The sequence below is a fragment of the Balaenoptera borealis genome, assembly GCF_965194805.1.
Source record: "Balaenoptera borealis genome assembly, chromosome: 2".
NCBI lineage: Eukaryota > Metazoa > Chordata > Mammalia > Artiodactyla > Balaenopteridae > Balaenoptera > Balaenoptera borealis.
The window spans coordinates 110,740,561-110,759,222 of record NC_138867.1 but is presented as its reverse complement, the minus strand read 5'-3'; the positions used below and the strand labels follow the sequence as shown (position 1 = coordinate 110,759,222).

General features: G+C 35.4%; 1 protein-coding gene and 1 long non-coding RNA gene across 10 annotated transcripts in view; one reads left to right on the top strand and one right to left on the bottom strand.

Moving 5' to 3' along the window:
• The window catches only part of LOC309623702, a 248,219-nt gene that overhangs the window by 186,637 nt on the left and 42,920 nt on the right, over window positions 1-18,662 (bottom strand). The window lies entirely within an intron of this gene.
• The window catches only part of RAPGEF6 (Rap guanine nucleotide exchange factor 6), a 233,864-nt gene that overhangs the window by 185,210 nt on the left and 29,992 nt on the right, over window positions 1-18,662 (top strand). For all 9 annotated transcript variants that reach the window (XM_082380768.1, XM_082380767.1, XM_082380766.1 and 6 more), the window contains 3 exons: window positions 4,822-5,062; window positions 7,050-7,433; window positions 14,990-15,201. In XM_082380768.1, coding sequence (XP_082236894.1) covers window positions 4,822-5,062; window positions 7,050-7,433; window positions 14,990-15,201 — 837 coding nt within the window. The remainder of the gene's footprint in view (window positions 1-4,821; window positions 5,063-7,049; window positions 7,434-14,989; window positions 15,202-18,662) is intronic.

Sequence of the window (18,662 nt, the reverse complement as noted above, 5' to 3'; positions counted from 1 at the left end):
GGGCTGAAGATGCCCTTTTAAAATCTATTCAGAGAAGGTCAGTCTGCAAAGCTCAGTATGCAGCCTTTGTCCATATCAGCAATATAAATGAACACATACAAGATAGGAATTTAACTTAAAATTATATTTTTAAACCCCCAAATGAGCAACTTTACGAAAGGTCTTCTGCCGTGCTATTTGTATTTATGTTGAATAAAATATTTATTACCAATTAATTCCAAATTCAGCTCCGTAAATCATATATGGCAGCACTGAATTTTAGATTAGCTGTGTACATCACGTATGTATATTGTAGTACATGTGTGACATCAGCCAAGTTTGACTTTTATCAGTCTACATCTCAGTTATGTTTTTGCTGCATGTTTTAAATTGTTATTAGAAAGTAAGGACAAAGGTACAGAACTGTTTAATAGTTTGCTTTTTGATTGCTGACTTTTTTATGGTTTTGCTTTGTTTTTGCTGCCTACAGCTGTTGCTTTTTACTGTAAGTATCTTGAAGACTATGGTATTTTATTGCTTATGTTTGTATGCAGTATTTTACTATATTTTTAAAAGTCGAATAATACAGAATTGAATGAAATAGAAAGCAGAACTTTTCTCTACACTTACAAGGTTGCCAGTGTAAACTGGCATGTATTCTTTCAGTCATTTTCTTTGAATATATATGTTTTTATACTCATAGAATTAGAGTATACATGCTATTCTGTAACTTGTGAAAAGTGTTTTCAGAATTTTTGGACTTAATGTGAGATGAGGCCTAAAAGAAGAATTCAGAGTGTAGCTAAAAGGATTTTAAAACTGAATTTTTTTTTCTGAGTCTTCATATGGAACTTTTTGCTTACTCTTTTTTATTTAATAGCACAAACTTTTTATTTGACTTCGTTAATATTTAGTAAACTTCAAATTCTTTTTGCATTGCAAGTATTTTAACTAATTTTTAATTATAAAAGGAACATATATTAAAGTTTTTATTTGCAGAAGGAGGATAAAATATAAAAGTCTCCGCTTTCCAGAATTAAGAATTGTTCATTTACTCCTGTATCTTTCCAGAAATTTCAGAGCACATAAAATGTGTGTATCGTTTCCTTCACCCCAAATGATATAATTTTTTTCCACTTAGCCCATTTCACTTAGCAATGTACCGTAAATACCTTTCTGTATCAGAATGTATTCTACCACAATTTTTTAAACATCTGATAACGTTGTTTAACCAGTTCCCTTTTAGTGGATGTTTGCAGTGTTGCCTAAACCTCTGTGTTTACATATCTTTACATGTTGTAGGTTTGCATTATTAATATATTTTTAATTTTGTCAAGAATTTTGTGGAAATTTGTTTTCTTTCTTGTTATATAAGTATCTACGAAATATTATCTGTTTTGCCTCTTGGCCTGCAGAACTTAAAATATTTGCTGTTTGACCCTTTGTAGAACAAGTTTGCCAATCCTTAATCCATACCATTATACCACTATCCTGTGTTTGCTTTGTGAACTTTTCACTATACAGATTGTCTTATTTACTTGATTATTGTGTGCCTTTCCTTGAACCACCGCTTACTCTCTTGAATATAAGCAAATTTCTGCAAGCAGAGACTTTGTCAATATCATTTATTACTTCATCTTCATCACCTAGAACACTGATGGTGTATAACTGGCACTCCATAAATATTTGTACAGTGATTAACAATTTAAAGCAGAATGAAGAGGCAGTCTTCTGCTTTTGTTAAATGATCATGTTAAATACCTAAAAAGTTCTTCTATTTTTAGTGTAATCTCAGGGTCAAAACATGTATCCTTCACTTATCTCATTTTTTAATTTTGTTTATGAGAGATAGTTAACACTCTAGAAATTTTGCCCTTGGGTTGGAATGGAAGTCCAGGTATCTGAATTTCAGTTCTTGAATTCATTTACCTATTATGTAAGAATTTTATTATGGACTATGAATCATAAGACTGATAAATGCTGTACTGCTTCAAGATTCTTTTTAAATGTCTGTTTTGCTTACAGGATTATATTTTTATGTGCATTCTAGTTTTGTGCCTAAAATTTGAAATGTTTAGATCATTTTTTCTTCTTGATTCAACTTTATTCTAACTTCATATTTACCATTCATCTAAACAATTAACATTTGAGTGTCTGCCATGTGCCAAGTATTATGTTTGGCATGTATGATGTTCTCCTGCTAACACACATGTTTGTAAAGAAAATATATGGAAAAAGCAATTCTAAAATGGAAAAAGAGGTAGCAATTCTAAAATGGAAAAAGAGGTTTACATTGACACTGATATCTGCGTGGAGAAATTTTTTCCTCCAGTGTCTCACAAATGGTTTTCCAATTTGGCATTTATTATCTTGGTGAATTCACCAGGTTTAGGTTATGGAGTACCGTTTGGATAATTCCATTTGCAGGTCTGTTCTAGAGCTACCCATTTATGATGCCTGAATCCCACTTATATGACTATATGACAGTTTGTCCTTTGCATGTGAAACAAGTGGTTTTAACAGAGTATCAATTTAACAGAGTGTAACAGAGTACAGTGTTTAGCAGGATACACAAGATACAGATATCTGTTCCTTCCCAGGTGTTATAGTATGTTAGCAGCAAGAGAAATGTATGCAAATTCCCAACCTGTCTTTGTGAATAAATTTCTCTGAAGAAATTAATAAAAGGGATCAGAACATCTCCCCATTCCTTCCAGGTCAGCCAGCTCTGCTGGCTGAGGCTCAGCCCCCAAAGACCTAGTAAACAAATCGAACTCTAGAGTCCTGGACAACTGAGACCTATTTTTGTGAAGAGGGTAGGAACAATACAGATAATAATAGTAGTTGTTTGACACCTTTTATAGAGTTAAAAGGGATAATGAAACTATTCTGTCCAGTATCTTTCTTTTGGAAAACTGAAATTTCCAACTTCTTACATTTTCTAGCCCAGAGTAGAGAAGCATCTCGTTCACATGGATTAAGACCCTACATCATTACGCCTTGTAGACTTAGAAACCTGATAATGTCAGCAACATGCTGAGGATTGACTTATTTGCAAAGAAATAGGAACAAGAGGTGTTTGGTGACTCAGATCTTTGCCTACCTTAAGAACAGGTAGTTTGGTGCGTGCATCTTACGAAGGAGACCTGAATAGATGAAGTATTCTGCTTCCAATTTGACAGTAGACCCACAACATTCAAAATATCTGTTGGCTAAGAATCCTTCTTCCTGGGATTGTATTCATTTATATTCAGTTGACTCTTCCAGTCCTGGGAGTCAGTCTCTGTCTTTTTGTGTCCTCAGCCTCACTGCATACTTTATTCTGTGAAATTATTTCCTCCCACATCTATTTCATTATTCTTCTCTTTCCTTTAGCTAGGATTATACTTCAGGTGGTTTTGAGACAAATTTGTAATTTTTCTTTTCCTCTTAATCTTACAATGTATACAATGCTAAGAAGGAGGTAATGCTAGGCAAAGAATATACCATTACTTGAGCCACCAAAATATCCCCAGCCCACCCCCACTACACACATGACAAAAATATCCACAATAATACATTTTTCCTGATTTAAAATGAAAGAAATTTTTGTAACAATTTATTATCATAAGGAAAAATTTAACAGTTTTTCATGTTGTTAAATCACTTTTCACTTAATTATTTTTAATTATGTAGCAAATTATGTAATAGAAATGTAATTATATTAAAAAATTAGCCCACTGTTGTCATATTGATCATTGTTCAGGACGTTTTAGCCAATGCCATATAAGAAGAAAAAGAAATATGATAGAGTAAGAGGGAAAAATACCATTATTTACATGTACATAATATATGAACATTTATCTTAAAGTAGGACTTATTTACTAATAGCAGAAATCACAAAGGCAAAGACTGAGATTTAACCACATGAATATTTAAAGTTTTCCTGTGTTAAAGTATATAAATATAAAATCTGGGAAGACATTTGCCACTTTATAGTAGACTGTGTTGGTCTTTAGTATAATTCAGTAGGAAAAAGCATGAAGAATACCAAAAGGTATTTTTAAAAAGGAATAATAATGGTTCATTAAACCAGTGAGTCTCACCAGTAACCAAAGAAGTGAAATATAAAATAATGACACATTTTTGGAGGGCAGAAATGCAGTAGGTCTTTCAAAATGGAAAAAAAAAGTTTTAATAAACAGTTTTGATAAGAGTGTGACTAAAATTGCTCTCTTTATACCCTAGGATGATAAAATATTATAACTGTCCTGGAGAACAGTTCAGAAGTATATTTGAAAAACCTTAACAATATGCATGCCCTCTAACTCAGCATTTCTCTTTTTTTTGGATTTTCCCTGAGGAAATAATCAGCTTGCCTGCAAAGGTTTATCTACAGGGAGAGTTTGGGGTGGGGGCAATTATTTATCATAATGTTACTTATAATAAAGGAAAGTGATATGCAAGGTAAATGTCTGTGATTAAGGGTTTGGATCATTTCAAATTATAAAATACATATTGTGAAGTCCTATGCCTCCATTAAAAAATGTTTTGTTGAAGAATATTTAATGGCATAAAAATGTTTATAATAAACAAAGATTTCGTGGCTTCCAAATCGTATGCATAGTATGACTCTGATTTTTCTCTTTTTCTTGGTGTTTTCCTGTGAACATATATTAATATTTTGTCATCTGAAAAGATACATTTATTTATTAATAAATGCAGCAATGATTTCTCTTAACCTCCTGAAATAGAAATGTGTATATTACTGTTTAGAGAGATCATTGTCTTCCAAATTATTTTTTGAAGAGTTTAAAAGCCATTTTCTGGAAAATAACAGGACATATTTTTGTATTTATACAGATATTCCTGATCAAGTTATAAGAGTTTTCAAAGCAGATCAACAGAGTTGCTACATTATCATCTGTAAAGACACTACAGCTAAAGAAGTTGTTTGTCAAGCTATTCATGAATTTGGTTTGACTGGTGCATCTGACACATATTCTCTCTGTGAAGTTTCTGTTACTCCTGAGGGTGTCATAAAACAGAGAAGACTTCCGGACCAATTCTCCAAATTAGCTGATAGAATTCAGCTCAATGGAAGGTGAATGTGCTTATTAATGAATGTACTTATTTCTACATGTGTTTTTGAAGATTCCATGTTAAAAGAGGTACTTTAAGTAGGAACATCATGTTTTTAGGTCTACTGAGTTCTCTCTAAAATTAACATGTATTTCTGTTTTTTTAGCTTTCTGTTGTCTCTGTAATTATGTATAATAGAATCTTAGAGTGTTAGCACTCATAAGTGCTACCCAAAAGTGGGAGAAAGAAAGGGAGGATAGTGTTCTAAAATATTTTAGCCCTCCTGCTAAAATGAAGTCTTACAACCACTGGTATAGTCCAATCTCTGTTTTTTAGAGGGGGAAACTAGATGGTCCATATCTTTGTATGTATCTGAGTGTATATATGTTAATTTATAAATTTGCTTTTTAAATGACCAGTATGTACTTGGGGCAGAAGAAGTCATAGTTTTCATAATTCTTTTTCTTAGTAGTTTTCCTTTTATGGATATACAGGAAAACTTTTTAAAAATGTTTTTAATGTGCTCTGAAAATTATTTGATCAACTAGAAGATAGTTTTAGTACTACATTTGTTCTTTACTCTGGTGATTTTCTCTGACAATAATGCAATCTTTTTAGTGAGCCCAGATTCATATGTAGGATGAGATCCTTGGAAACCTTAAAATGACTATCCATCATGGTTGCTGTTAAGAAAGAGTGGGTTAATGCTGCTTTGCTGGCTTTACATAGTGGTTAAGAGCATGGACCCTGGAGCCAGACTGCCCAAATTCAAATCCCTGGTCTGGCTATGTGACCTCGAGCAAGTTATTTAGTTTCTCTGTGCCTGAATTTTCTCTTCATACAGTGGGATGATAATAATGGAACCTACCTCAGAGCAATGTTAGGAGAATTAAATGAGTTAATAAGCATAACATACTTTAAATGTTAGATATAATTTTATTATCTATAGTATGAGTTTCAACACTTATTTATGGTAATCTCTTAGGCATGTGAACAGTTTAAAGGCAGAAGAAAAAGAAATATAGTTCCTTGACAATAAAACATAGATGGGCGCAAACTTAGGCTTAGATCAAGTTGTATGTTAGAAAAGAATGAAGTAAAAACTACATGTGATGCAATATGTAACCTCTTCTGCAGCAACAGCCCTGTATATTTCCCAATTGTGAATTCTTTACTTAACCCATCTCTTAGCTTTTAAGTGCCATAAAATTGTTCATCTAAAAAGGTGAAAGGCAAATGAAGATCTTTTTTATGGTTACTGGTCAGTGCCATTTGCTGGAATGAGGTTTTGGATTTATCAAGGGAGAAATCAGTAGTGGAAGAGTTTCCCTCCTTTATGGGTTTTATTCTTCTTTGCTTCTCTCGGAAATTTAGAGTTAAGAAGGAAATGAGTGCAGCAACAACTTCTGAGTAGAGATGTGAACAGTCTTGATTCAGGAGTTTATTCATGCTGTCCATGAACAAGTATTTGTATAGTACCTATTATGTGTCCTGTATCCTTATAGAGCCCTCACAAAGCTTTTGTTCTCAAGAATATACACATGATTCTTCACACGTCATGTGAGTAGTTTCTTAAAATGATTAAGTTCACAGCATAATCAACATTATTTTTACACTTTAAAACAATAGATGTTAAATGGCGGAATAAGAGGAAAACTTCAAAGTCTTATTTAAAATGTTAATTTTCCATTTTATCTTTTTAAAAAATATTTATTTATTTATTATTTAGTTGCACTGGGTCTTAGTGGCAGGAGGCGGCCTCCTTAGTTGCGGCATGTGGGATCTAGTTCCCTGACCAGGGATCGAACCCATGGCCCCTGCATTGGGAGCGTGGAGCCTTAGCCACTCTGCCACCAGGGAAGTCCCTCTGTCTTATCTTTAAATTAATATTCTGCTGACATTTCTGGCAAAAAGTTATTAACAGTATAATATTTTGACAACAGTGATAAAGAGGGAAAGTGTTCTTATAAATGTGAAATCACTTATAAAAACAATTTTTTTCCTTTTAGGTATTATTTAAAAAATAACATGGAAACAGAAACCCTGTGTTCGGATGAAGATGCTCAAGAACTAATTAAGGAAAGCCAACTATCCATGCTGCAGCTCAGTACTATTGAGGTGGCCACTCAGCTGTCAATGAGGGACTTTGATTTATTTCGTAATATTGAGCCTACTGAATATATTGATGACCTTTTTAAGTTAGATTCAAAAACAGGAAATACTCACTTGAAAGAATTTGAAGATATTGTAAACCAAGAGACATTCTGGGTGGCCTCAGAGATTTTAACTGAATCAAATCAGCTCAAACGAATGAAGATTATTAAACATTTTATTAAAATTGCACTTCATTGTCGAGAATGTAAGAACTTCAATTCCATGTTTGCAATAATAAGGTAAATTTGTACAAATATTTCTTTATGGTTTTGTCATGATACTGGACATGAAGCTGATTTTCTTCTTAGGTATTAAATGGCTAGGAGAAGAAAAGTTCAATTAATATGTGTTTATATAAATATTGTTAGATTTAATATATTTTCCATTCTGGTGAGACTGGTTTTTTTCTCTTTTTGTTTCTTCCATCTTTCAGTCACTTAAACATTTTTTTGGTAAGTATAGGTGATTGCCTTCCCAGTTTTCTTCCTTTCTCCCCCTTTGAGGTATTATACCCTCTTGGATGTATGCCCAATAGCTGTCTTTATCATCAGACTTCTGTGCAACAGGCAGTACCTGCCTCACCATGATTTGACACTGAAAAATTAATGCACTAAAAATTAATGGTATTAATGCACTAACTTACAATTGCTATTTTGAAGTGACAACAGCAGCAACAGTAATAACAGCAGCCATTTGGTGACCTCTTCCTGTTTCCCACAGACTATACAAGGTATCAGTGAATGTGTTGCCACTCAGACAAAAGCTGGGCCATAAGAATTGTAAAAATCCTTCAAAGTTTATAAGCCCAGGAAGTGTGGATGGTTACATGAGCTCCTGGGAATCTTCTTCCTTCTCTTCACTTTTTTTTTTTTTTTTTCTCTTCACTTTTTATGAGAATCTAGGTCTAGGTAATTTATTTTCTGACCCTCATCCAGCACAATGCTGACCAACAGAGGGATTCCTCTTAAAGCAAGTCTGATTTTAATGGTGGAGGGTAGTGGTAGTTTGGTCTATTTATAAGGCCATGTGCTTGTATATGGCAGCATAATAGCTACCTTAACTAATCCCATCCATGCACACCCTCCAAAAAATTAATTATGATTTGTTCCTAATACATGAGATAAAATTAGAATCTTTATAGGAACTTTTTAACCATAAATCTGTCATGGTAATAGGAAACTCCTTTATGAAATTTACCAGTGGATGCAATTGAACTAGGCACTGTGGAGGAAGTATTGAATAGTGATTAATAGAGTGACCTTTAGAATCAACTGCACCTGTATTTGAATCTTGCCTCTCACGTGTCAAGGGAATACTGAAGACCAGTTTCTTATCTGTGAAATTCAGGAATTACACCACCTACCTCACAGGTTTTAACAGCTGGGTCTATAACAAGAGAACAGAGATGCCATTGATAAACACTTAGAAGGCTAGAAATTGAAACTATTTGTATAGGAAGCACGGAGTGAAGAATCTGAGAGTTATAGGCTCAGTTTCAGAGTATTCCATTAAAAAAAAAAAAAAATTGATTGACACCAGAAGAGATCTCTGTGTCCAAAGAAAATGGTAAAGGGCTAAAAACTATACCTTAGAGACCGTCCTCAGGGTGGAGGTAAAGAAGAGAGTCCAGCCAAAGAAACAGAGGATCAATACAAGAAACAGTAGGAGAGCACAATTTTGATTGTGTCATTAAAGCCAAGGAAATAGAATGATTTGAGAGAGGGAGATAGACAGCAGCAGCCCCAAGATGGGCATAAGAAAGGCCTGAGATTTGGTTAAGAGGCTTTGGTTTGGTTAGGAGGTTTGTTTTGTTATGAAGAACGTTTTATTATATACATTTTCGATAGTTCATGTAAAGTTAATTGCTTTGTATTCTTACATTTTATATTAAAATACATTACAGAATATAAAGGATATATTGACTTTTCAGCAGAGATGACACAGGCAAATCAATCACTTATGGCTGGAATTAAATAGCATATTTTATTTATTTCTCTTTTTATAAGTCTAGCCAAAGGTTTGTCAGTTTTGTTTATTATTTCAGAAAACCTGTTCTTAGTTTCATTGATCTTTTCTATTGTTTTTCTGGTCTCTTACTTATTTCTGCTCGGATTTTTGTTATTTCCCAAAGGGCTTAGTTTCTTCTTTTTCTAGTTCTGGTTACATATGTTAGGTAATTTATTTGAGGTCTTTCTTAATATAATTATTTATAATTATAAACTTCTGTCTTGGAACTGCTTTTGAAACATCCACCGAATTTTGGTATGTTGTATATCCATTTTCCTGTGTTTAGAGGCATTTTTTAATTTCCCCTCTGATTTCTTTGACCCATTGGTTGTTCAGGGGTGTGTTGCTTAATTTCCATTTATTTGTAGATTTTCCATTTTTCCTCTTGCTGTTTCACACACTCTGGTCAGAAAAGATACTTGGTATGATTTGGGTCTTCTTAAATTTGCTAAGACTTGTTTTGTGGCTTACATGACCTGTCCTGGAAGATGTTCTGTGCATGCTTGAGAAGAACGTGTATTCTGCTGATGTTGGATGGAATGTCCTGTATATATGTGTTAGGTCCATTGATCTAAAGTATGGTTCAAGTCCAACATTTCCTTGTTGATTTTTTTGTCTGGGTGATTGATCCATTGCTAAAAGTGGGGTATTGAAGTCCCCTGCTATTACTGTATTGTTTTTTTCTCCCTTCAGATCTGTTGGTGTTTGCTTAATATACTTAGGTGCTGTGCTGTTGGGTGCATACATATTTACAATTGTTATGTCTTCTTGCTGAGTTGACCCCTTTATCATTATATAATGACCTTCTTTGTCTCTTATTACCATTTTTGACTTAAAGTCTATTTTGTCTGACATAAATAACTCTATTCTCTTTTGGTTTCCACTTGCATGGAATATCTTTTTCCATCCATTCACTTTGAGCCTGTCTGTATCCTTTAGGCTGAGTTGAGTAGGATCTGGGATATATAGTGGGATCTTGTTTTTTTTATTCATGAGTAACTGTGCCATTGGATTGGAAAATTCAGTCCATTTACCTTTAGAGTAATTATTGATATGTAAGGACTTAACCACTGCCATCTAATTGTTTTCTGGACGTTTTATAATTCCCTTGTTAACTTTTTGACTCTGTTGCTGTGTTCCTTTGTGAATTGGTGCTTTTCCATGGTGGTATGCTCTGATTCCCTTTTCATCTTTTGTGAGTCCACTATAGGTTTTTGCTTTGTGGTTACCATGAGACTTACATGAAGCATCTTATAGATATAACAGTCTATTTGACACTGATAAAATTTCAGTCACATACAAAACTCTACCCCCTCTTTTATGTTTTTAATGTCACAGTTTGCCTTTTTATATTGTGTATTCATTCACAAATTGTAGTAGCTAGAGTTATTTTTGACACTCTTGTCCTTTAACCTTTATACTCTAGTTAACATGCCACTATATTTAAGTGTTGAGAGTTTTTTAAATTTAACTGTATACTTACCTTTATCAGAGTGTTGTATATTTTTATATGTTTTCATGTTACTAGTTAGCATCATTTCATTTCATTTGAAGAACTTCTTTTAGCATTTCTTATAAGGCAGATCTAGTGATGGTGAATTTCTCAGCTCTTGTTTTTCTGGGAAAGTCCTCCATTTCTCTAGGATAACTTTGCCAGATAGAGTACTCTTGACTGTTAGACCACTCTCTCCTGGCCTGTAAGGTTTCTGCTAAGAAATCTGCTGATAGCCTAATGGGGTTTCCTTTGTAAGTTACAGTCTTTTTTTCTCTTGCTGCCTTTATTATAATGTGTCTTGCAGAAAGTTGTTTTAGATTGAAATAATGGGGTGACCAATTAGCTTCATGAGCTTGGATGTCTAGATCTCTTGCCAGGTTTGGGAAGTTCTCAGCCATACTTCTTTAAATAGTCTTTTTGCCCCCTTTTCCCTCACTTCTCCCTCTGGAACTCCAGTGGTTTGTATATTGGGGGTTTTTTTTTTGATGGTTTCCCAACTTTCTTTATTCTTTTTCTCCTCAGGCTGAGTTATTTCAAAGTTCCTGTCCTCTATCTCATTGATTTTTCCTTCTCTTTGGTCTACTGGATGTTGATGCTCTCTACTGCATTTTTTCATTTCATTCACTGAATTCTTTGGCTCCAGAATATTCATTTGGTTCTTTCTTGTGATGTCTATATCTTTGTTAAATTTCTCATTTGTATCATATATTGTTTTCCTGATTTTGTTGAATTGTCTTTGTTTTCTTATAGCTGATTGAGTTTTCCTAGAACACCTATTTTGATTCTTTGTTAGGTAAATTATAGATCGCCATGTCTTTGGGTTTGATTATTGTGAACTTTTGGTGATGTCGTGTTTCCTTCATTTTTCAAGTTACTTGGAGTTTTGCATTGCTCTTTTTGCATTTGAAATAGCATTCACCTTCTCTGAGTTTTATGAGTTGCCTTCAGGATAAAAAACCTTTCATCATTCTTGATATATTGATAGATTCTGAGGCTTGCTCAGGCATTGTGTGGATACATCAGCTCCATGCTTCTTTTCCCTCTTGTGGCAGAATTCTGAAGCTTGTATGTCTTCTCTGTATCCTAGGATGTACTGTGTCAGCTGCTGATAGTGTCTTTTTTGTTTTCCTAAAGGTAGTGCTACAGCTCAGGTTTGTGGTTTCTTCTTTGCCCACAGACTCCTGGCCTGTTTCCTGTGTGTGTTTCCTCTCTACCAGAGCTTTCTCTTGGGACCTTGCACAGGGAGTCAGTAGCAGAGTGGGGGGAGGTGTGGGTTTGTGCATGGTGAGCTGCAGGTGCTCTTGGGTACGTTGGGGGGTTTACAAGTGAGGTTTTCCCTGTGGCTCCTGGATGGGCTTCCTGTTGGAATCCAGAAGCATTTAGCAGGAACCGCATCCCTTTAATACCCCTTGGAATCTTATATGCTGCTCTTCTGATCTGTTCCCTCCCCCCAGTCATGGAGCTCCCACTTTAGTGCTCTGGATGCTACAAGACAGAATGAGTGTCTTTGGCAGCATCGTACACTGCTAGGGCAGCCAAGCATTCACTCACTGGCTCTCCCTTTCCCCTGTGGGAGAAATCATGGGCCGTCTAGTTTAGGCTTAAGCTGTGGTTTCCTTGATGCCAGCAAAGTCAAGCTATTTCTATTCCAGTGCATCTGCACTCTTTTTTTCTGTTCTGTTATACTCCAACAGAGTGCTTGAACTTCTCCTCTGGATACCTGGACTTCACAAAGGTTCTCATGTCTGTAGCTGACCACCCAAGTCAGCGTTCTCCATGTGTTCCCAGACCACAGCTAAGTGGGGCCAGAACCATTTCATAGTCTCCTGTAGGTTCCACAGCCAGTACCCAAATCTGCCTGCTTGTTACCCAGTACACCAGTGGGTGAGGCTCCTCTCAGGTCCCTTGGTCTGTGATTCTGGGTCTCACAACTCCCACAGAGGCACTACTTACTGTTGGATAGATGCTGAATTTTTGTTGTTGGGGCAGGGGGTAAAATGAGGGTCGTCTTATGACAGTATAATGCTGACATCACTCTCTCCAGTCATCTCCTGGTTGAAGTTTGTTTTCTAGTCATTTCTTGCACAAGGGCTTATGGGAATTATATATCCTGAGCATATTCAGAGTGTTTTTCTGTTGCCTTTGAACTTCAGTGTCAGTTTATCTGCCTTTAAAATTCTTGTCTAACATGTAATTTCTTGGGAACCTCATAGCTAATGGCTCTACAACTAGCATTTTATATAGCTGTTCAAGTTTCTGAGTTTACTCTCCATATTATTTCCTTATCTCTGAAGTCATTTACCTTTACATGGGTGTTTCCACATGTCATTTAGTTCTGTATCAAGTTCTCTGGAACTGTGGTACCTATTCTATAGATTCAGTTCTTTTGTTTCTGAATAGTTTTCTCAAAGTGTACTTTTGAATATTTTTTCAGTTCCATTATTTTCGTTTCCTTCTTCAGGGATACCAATTATATATATTTTAGATCTCCTTTGTCTTCCATATCCATTATTTTCTCTCTTATTCTTTTCAGCTCTGTCCATTTCCATTGATTGCTTTTGTTAATCCTTTCTTTTAAGTCACTTGCCCAAGGTTTTAGCAGTGTCTTTTTTTTCTTTATGTAGGTTCCAGTGTTGCCTTCATTTCTCTGTTGTTTGCATTTTTTTCTTCCATTCTTTTCTAAACTTTACTTAACTTTTTTATCAACTTATATATTTTTTCCCTAAACTCGTATATCACTGCATTACTCTTTGTTTACTTTATTAGTTCATTTGAAATCATGGCTAGAGTCATTAGTCCCAGTTTTTATTGTATTGTTGGAACATTTTCCTGCTTTATGATCTTTAAGTCTTTGTTTTTCCTTGTAGCAGCATGTTATAGCTCTGGCATTCATTCCTTCTTTTTGAATGACATGAGTTTTCCTATACCATCTCTCTGCAGGAGATTCATGTGGGAGAAGAGCCAGGGCAGTGTCCCAGGCTAGCAGAAATAGAGCTTGTATGTGAATTGTTTTACCCTTTACTTCTCTCCAGCAAATGAAAATTGGCAGTTTTATGGCTGCTTACAACTCAGTTTCTCCCTTCTTTCTTGTGTTACTGTTAAATTCCTTCTTGCCAAGATGTTATATCACTGTGTGTACTGTGTTAATCTTACTTTCCCTGACACTCTCTGGTAAAGAACAGAGTCCAACCCTCTCCTAATTCTGTCAGCCTATGGACTCTGTTGTGTTGTTCCAAATAGGGGATTCCTGGTTTGCCTTCTGGGTGAGTTCCCTGCTTCAGAGAGCTGTGCTTTACCAGCTTTCATTGACATCTTCAGCTGCAGGCATTCTTTTTCAGCATTTTGCATGCTCAAAGTTGACCTTGACTATTTTTTGACAGCCTTTCTAATGTGTTTAGGAGTTACAGATATCTCTTAGTTTTGGTGGAGATGAAATTTGCATTCCTGTTATTCATCCTTGTAGTTGTTTGGGATGATTTCTGAGAAGCAGAGGGAACAAAGATACCTTAACTCCACACTTTAAAATCAGAAGTCAAGAGAACATTTTAAATACCATAGTATTGGTAAAAGTCGGGTGACTGAGAACAAAAGAGGGATTAACTGGTAAGAAAATTGCACTATTCATTCAGCAGCATACCTATGAGATGGTAGTATAGAGGTAAGGGATAGGGAGGAGGAGTTGTAGCCTAATTGGCATGCATTATTTTTAAAGTTAGGACTATCTGAGTTTGTTTAAAATCCTATAGAGAGGAGACATTGAATATATGAAGGCCTGAGGGACAACAGGATTAGAATCTAGGGATATGGAAGTATTGGAATCAGGGACATGAGTGGCCAAAATCTCAAGGAAAGAAGGTTTTCAGCCCCAGAACTTGCCTTGCTTCTTATATAACGCTTGTTATTACTTACACCACTTTCAAATAGATAATGTGTCCATAAAGTTATTTCTAAGCAAATAACAAAACATTGTGATACTTGAAGTTTATATTTAAGTTAAATGCCTATTTTATGGAATTATTATATTTGTGATTTACATGCAGACTACAAAACAAAGGCTGTTGGTATACAACTGTAGGCAAGTAATGTAGTTCCTTTGAAGGAAGTTTTCCTTAAGATCAAGGAGTCCCTTTTATTTATTTTTTTTTCATGGTTCTCTTGTTTATTTCAACACATTGAAATTTGTCCCTGCTTATTTTACCTTTATTAGAAAAGATTGGTTTATACACTTTCCTGACCTGAGTCCTTTCTCTCCCACAAGTCCCTTTCTAATGTTTTTATTCTCATCTTCGGCAGTGGCTTGAACCTGGCATCTGTAGCACGACTCAGAGGTACTTGGGAAAAGTTACCAAGCAAGTATGAGAAACACCTCCAAGATCTACAAGACCTTTTTGATCCATCTAGAAACATGGCAAAATATAGAAATATTCTTAGTAGTCAAAGCATGCAGCCTCCAATTATTCCACTCTTCCCCGTTGTCAAGAAAGATATGACTTTTCTACATGAAGGTATTTAAAAGTTATTTGAAAATTAGCATATTTAGCCTCAGCTAATTCTCCATAATTGTGATGTATTTAATGTATTTTCCAGCCTATTGATTAAAAGTCACTAAAGCTTTACCCAGTTAAATGCAGCAAATCTTAGGAACCAAAACCCACATTATTGACAAGAACAAATGTAGGTATTTACCCAATGCATTCAAACTTAAAGTTGACTTACAACCAAAATCAGACTTTTTGATCTTATTTATTGTTTTGTTTAGTAATATTTTTCCTTCCAACTTCGTTTTTTAATTACTAAACACATACGGAAAAGTACCCAGAACAAGTGAACAACTCAATGAATTATGACAAAGCAAACACCCATGCAACCAACATCCAGTCAAAGAAATAAAATATTGCCTACCTCCCAGCACCCCCACTCACGCCCTTTCCTAGTTACCACCTTCATCTTCCCCAAAGATAACTAGGGTCTTGACTTCTAATACTGTGGTTTAGTTTCACCTGTTCTTGAACTTTATATAATCACAGAGTATGTTTTTTTTTTTAGTTTTGGTTTGGCTTCTGGATTATTTTGGTCAACATTAGACTTGTGAGATGAGATTCTTCCATGTTGGTTTGGCTTCTGGATTATTTTGGTCAACATTAGACTTGTGAGATGAGATTCTTCCATGTTTCTGAGTGTAACTGTACTTCATTTTCAAAACTATTTAGCATTCATTCCATTACATAAATGCAATAGAGTGGATTCATCCAATCCATTGATGAGCATTTGATAGTTTCCACTGTTTACGAATAATGCTGCTATGAATATTCTTTCACATATCTCGTAGTGCACGTGCATTTTTGTTCAGTATAATTCACAGTGAAATTTATGGGTCCTGATATTCATATAATCAACTTTGGAAAGTAGTTTGAGGTTAATCTACTAAAGTGGAACACTGGCAGTGTTACTAGCGTTCTTGTTGTTCCTCATTCTCACCAACACCTGGTAAATTGATTCTTTTTATTTTTACCCATTCCAGTAGGTGTGTAATTGTATCTTGATGTGGTTTAATTTGCATTTCTCTGATTACTAATGAGGCTGAACACCCTTTTGTATATTTATTCGTCCTCTTTTGACAATTATCAGTTCAGTGTCTTGCTTATTTTTTATAAGGTTCTGTTTTTCTAATATACTTTTTAAGAATTTTGTGTAAGTCCTGTATATAGTGTGACTTGCCTTTTGACTCTCTTAAGGATGTCTTTTGATGAACAGCAAGTTCTTAGTTTTAAAAACCTAATTTATTAACCCTTTGCCATGTGGTTTATCTGCAATCCCCTTAATTGATTTTTGTGAGTGGTATTTTTCCTCCATTAACTTGCTAACTATACAGTGTTTTACTAATTTTCTAGTGTTACACTAGACATTATATTGGGTTGGCCAAAAAGTTTGTTCGGTTTTTTCTGTACGATGGCTCTAGTAGCTCTTAGTTGTCTTTCACTTCATTCGAAACAATTTTGTTAGATTGTATCGTGACAGCTGTCATGTCAACGTGCATTTTTTAAAAACTTATCAAAATTGGTGGATTTTTGTGTAGCCATTTTAATATTGAAGATGGAAGAAAAACAACATTTTCGGCATATTATACTTTATTATTTAAAGAAACGTAAAAATGAAACTGAAACGCACAAAAGGGTTTGTGCGGTGTATGGAGAAGGTGCTGTGACTGCTCGAACGTGTCAAAAGTGGTTTGCGAAGTTACGTGCTGGAAATTTCTCGCTGGACATTGCTCCATGGTCGGGTAGACCAGTTGAAGTTGATAGCAATCAAATTGAAACATTAATTGAGAACAATCAACGTTATACCACGCTGGAGATAGCCAACATACTCAAAATACCCAAATGAAGCATTGAAAATCATTTGCACCAGCTTGGTATGTTAATTGCTTTGATGTTTGGGTTCCACTAAGTTAAGCGAAAAAAACCTTCTTGACCATATTTCTGCACGTGATTCTATACTTAAACGTAACGAAAACGTTTCGTTTTTAAAACAAATTGTGACAGGTGATGAAAAGTGGATACTGCACAATAATGTGGAACAGAAGAGATCGTGGGGCAAGCGAAATGAACCACCACCAGCCACACCAAAGGCCATTCTTTATCCAAAGAAAGTGATGGATGTTGTGTATATGGTGGGATTGGAAGGGAGTGAGTCTTCTATTATGAACTCCTTCTGGAAAACCAAATGATTAATTCCAACAAGTACTGCTCCCAGTTAGACCAGCTGAAAGCGGCACTCGACCTAAAGTGTTCAGAATTAGTCAACAGAAAATGCATAATCTTCTATCAGGATAACGGAAGACCACATGTTTCTTTTATGACCAGGCAAGAACTGTTACAGCTTGGCTGGGAAGTTCTGATTCATCCGCCATATTCACCAGAGACTGCACTTTCGGATTTCCATTTATTTCGGTCTTTACAAAATTCTCTTAATGGAAAAAATTTCCATTTCCTGGAAGACTGTAAAAGGCACCTGTAACAGTTCTTTTCTCAAAAAGATAAAAAACTTTGGGAAGGTGGAATTATGAAGTTACCTGGAAAATGGCAGAAGGTAGTGGAACAAAAAGATGAATATGTTGTTCAATAAAGTTCTTGGTGAAAATGAAAAATGTCTTTTAGTTTTACTTAAAAACCAAAGGAACTTTTTGGCCAACCCAATATATTTATACTTGTTGATATTAATTCAGGTAATATTCATTAGTACTTTTCTGTGTGTCAGGCAGTGCAAGAAGTTAGACCATTTAAATTCCCATTTACTCACCTCCCGACTTATATACAGTTGTTTCCATGCCTTTAAATGCCACACGATACTATTGTTGTTTTTGTATTGTTTTGTTATTGTACTTTACTGTGTAAAGTCAGTATTTATTTAGCTTTACCTGCATGATGATATTGTTACTGTTCCTGCATTTCAAAGTTTTCATATGGTTGGGGTTTTTTTCTCCTGTAGAACACTGATTATTATTCCCTTATGCGCAAGTCTACTGGTGATGAAATCTCTTACTTTTTGTTTATTTGAAAAATGTCTTTAATTAATATTCATTCTTTTTTTTTTGAAATTTAAATTTATTTATTTATTTAGGCTGTGGTGGGTCTTCGTTTCTGTGCGAGGGCTTTCTCCAGTTGCGGCGAGCGGGGGCCACTCTTCATCGCGGTGCGCGGGCCTCTCACTGTCGCGGCCTCTCCCGTTGCGGAGCACAGGCTCCAGACGCGCAGGCTCAGCAGTTGTGGCTCACGGGCCTAGCCGCTCTGCGGCATGTGGGATCCTCCCGGACCGGGGCACGAACCCGTGTCCCCTGCATTGGCAGGCGGACTCTTAACCACTGCACCACCAGGGAAGCCCAATATTCATTCTTAAGGCATAACTTTGGTTGGCACTTACCTTTCAACATTTTGAGATAACAAAACTGTCTCCTGGCTTCCATTGT